This window comes from Egretta garzetta, unplaced genomic scaffold (genome assembly GCF_000687185.1).
Source record: "Egretta garzetta isolate BGI_Z169 unplaced genomic scaffold, ASM68718v1 scaffold316, whole genome shotgun sequence".
Classification (NCBI taxonomy): Eukaryota; Metazoa; Chordata; class Aves; order Pelecaniformes; family Ardeidae; genus Egretta; species Egretta garzetta.
In genome coordinates this window covers 255246-256028 of record NW_009259971.1, presented here as the reverse complement: position 1 = coordinate 256028, position 783 = coordinate 255246, and the positions used below count along the sequence as shown (strand labels likewise).

General features: G+C 59.5%; 1 protein-coding gene across 1 annotated transcript in view; it reads right to left on the bottom strand.

The window, feature by feature from the left end:
- The window catches only part of DNMT3B (DNA methyltransferase 3 beta), an 18515-nt gene extending 17732 nt beyond the window's left edge, over positions 1-783 (bottom strand). The window contains 1 exon segment of the mRNA XM_009640314.1: positions 679-783. Within this exon segment, the coding sequence (XP_009638609.1) occupies positions 679-783 (105 nt within the window).

Sequence of the window (783 nt, the reverse complement as noted above, 5' to 3'; positions counted from 1 at the left end):
GCTGCCCCCCAGCCCAGGCCCTGCTCCCCCAGCTGGGCTTGGCTGGTTTCAGTTTTCCTTCTTGAGAAAACAGTGGCCCTTATCAGGTGCGTTTCCCCAGTAGGTGGAGAGATTGCAGGGGAGACAGCCGGACTTTGCCTCCAGACAGGGGCATGCATATCAAAAGGCTGGAGGGAAGCGTTTTACATGATGGCTGGGATGGCAGCCATCACCCAAGCCCTGTTTGAATAACAAAAAGAAATAAAGGACCCCAATGGCCGGGGCTTGCTCCCTCCAGCCTGGCTCCTGCCAGAGGGCTCTGGGCTATCGAGCACACAAATGGCCTTTAACTCTCCCCAAACCGAACATTTCCCTCTAATCCTGGGAAGAAAAGAGTTGCTGGGTTGGCAGTTTAGTAAGAAAGGGAGCCCGTTTGGGCAGATATGCTCATTAAGAAGGGCAGGCTCTGCTCTCCCCTCCCCTGCCCGTTTCCTGTGCCTGGCCCCTCTCCGGCTCTCGCCGGGCTCCCGCGCTCCGGCACTTCCCTCCATTTTCCCCCTGTTTCCTTTCCTGCCCCCCTGCCCCGCTCCGCTCCCCCGCCGGACGGCAGCAGCCCTCTGCGGCCACCCCCAGGCTCCAGCACGGCGCCCGCTGCCTTTCAGCAAAGCTCGGTTGAAAGAAAAGAAACAAAAAACAAACCGGCCCCTCCTCTCCCAGTGAAGACCAGGCCTGAGAAGTCTCCTGGGCAGCCACCATCACAGCCAGCCGCTGCTCCAGCCGCTCTAGGCTCTTTACCATGCCCAT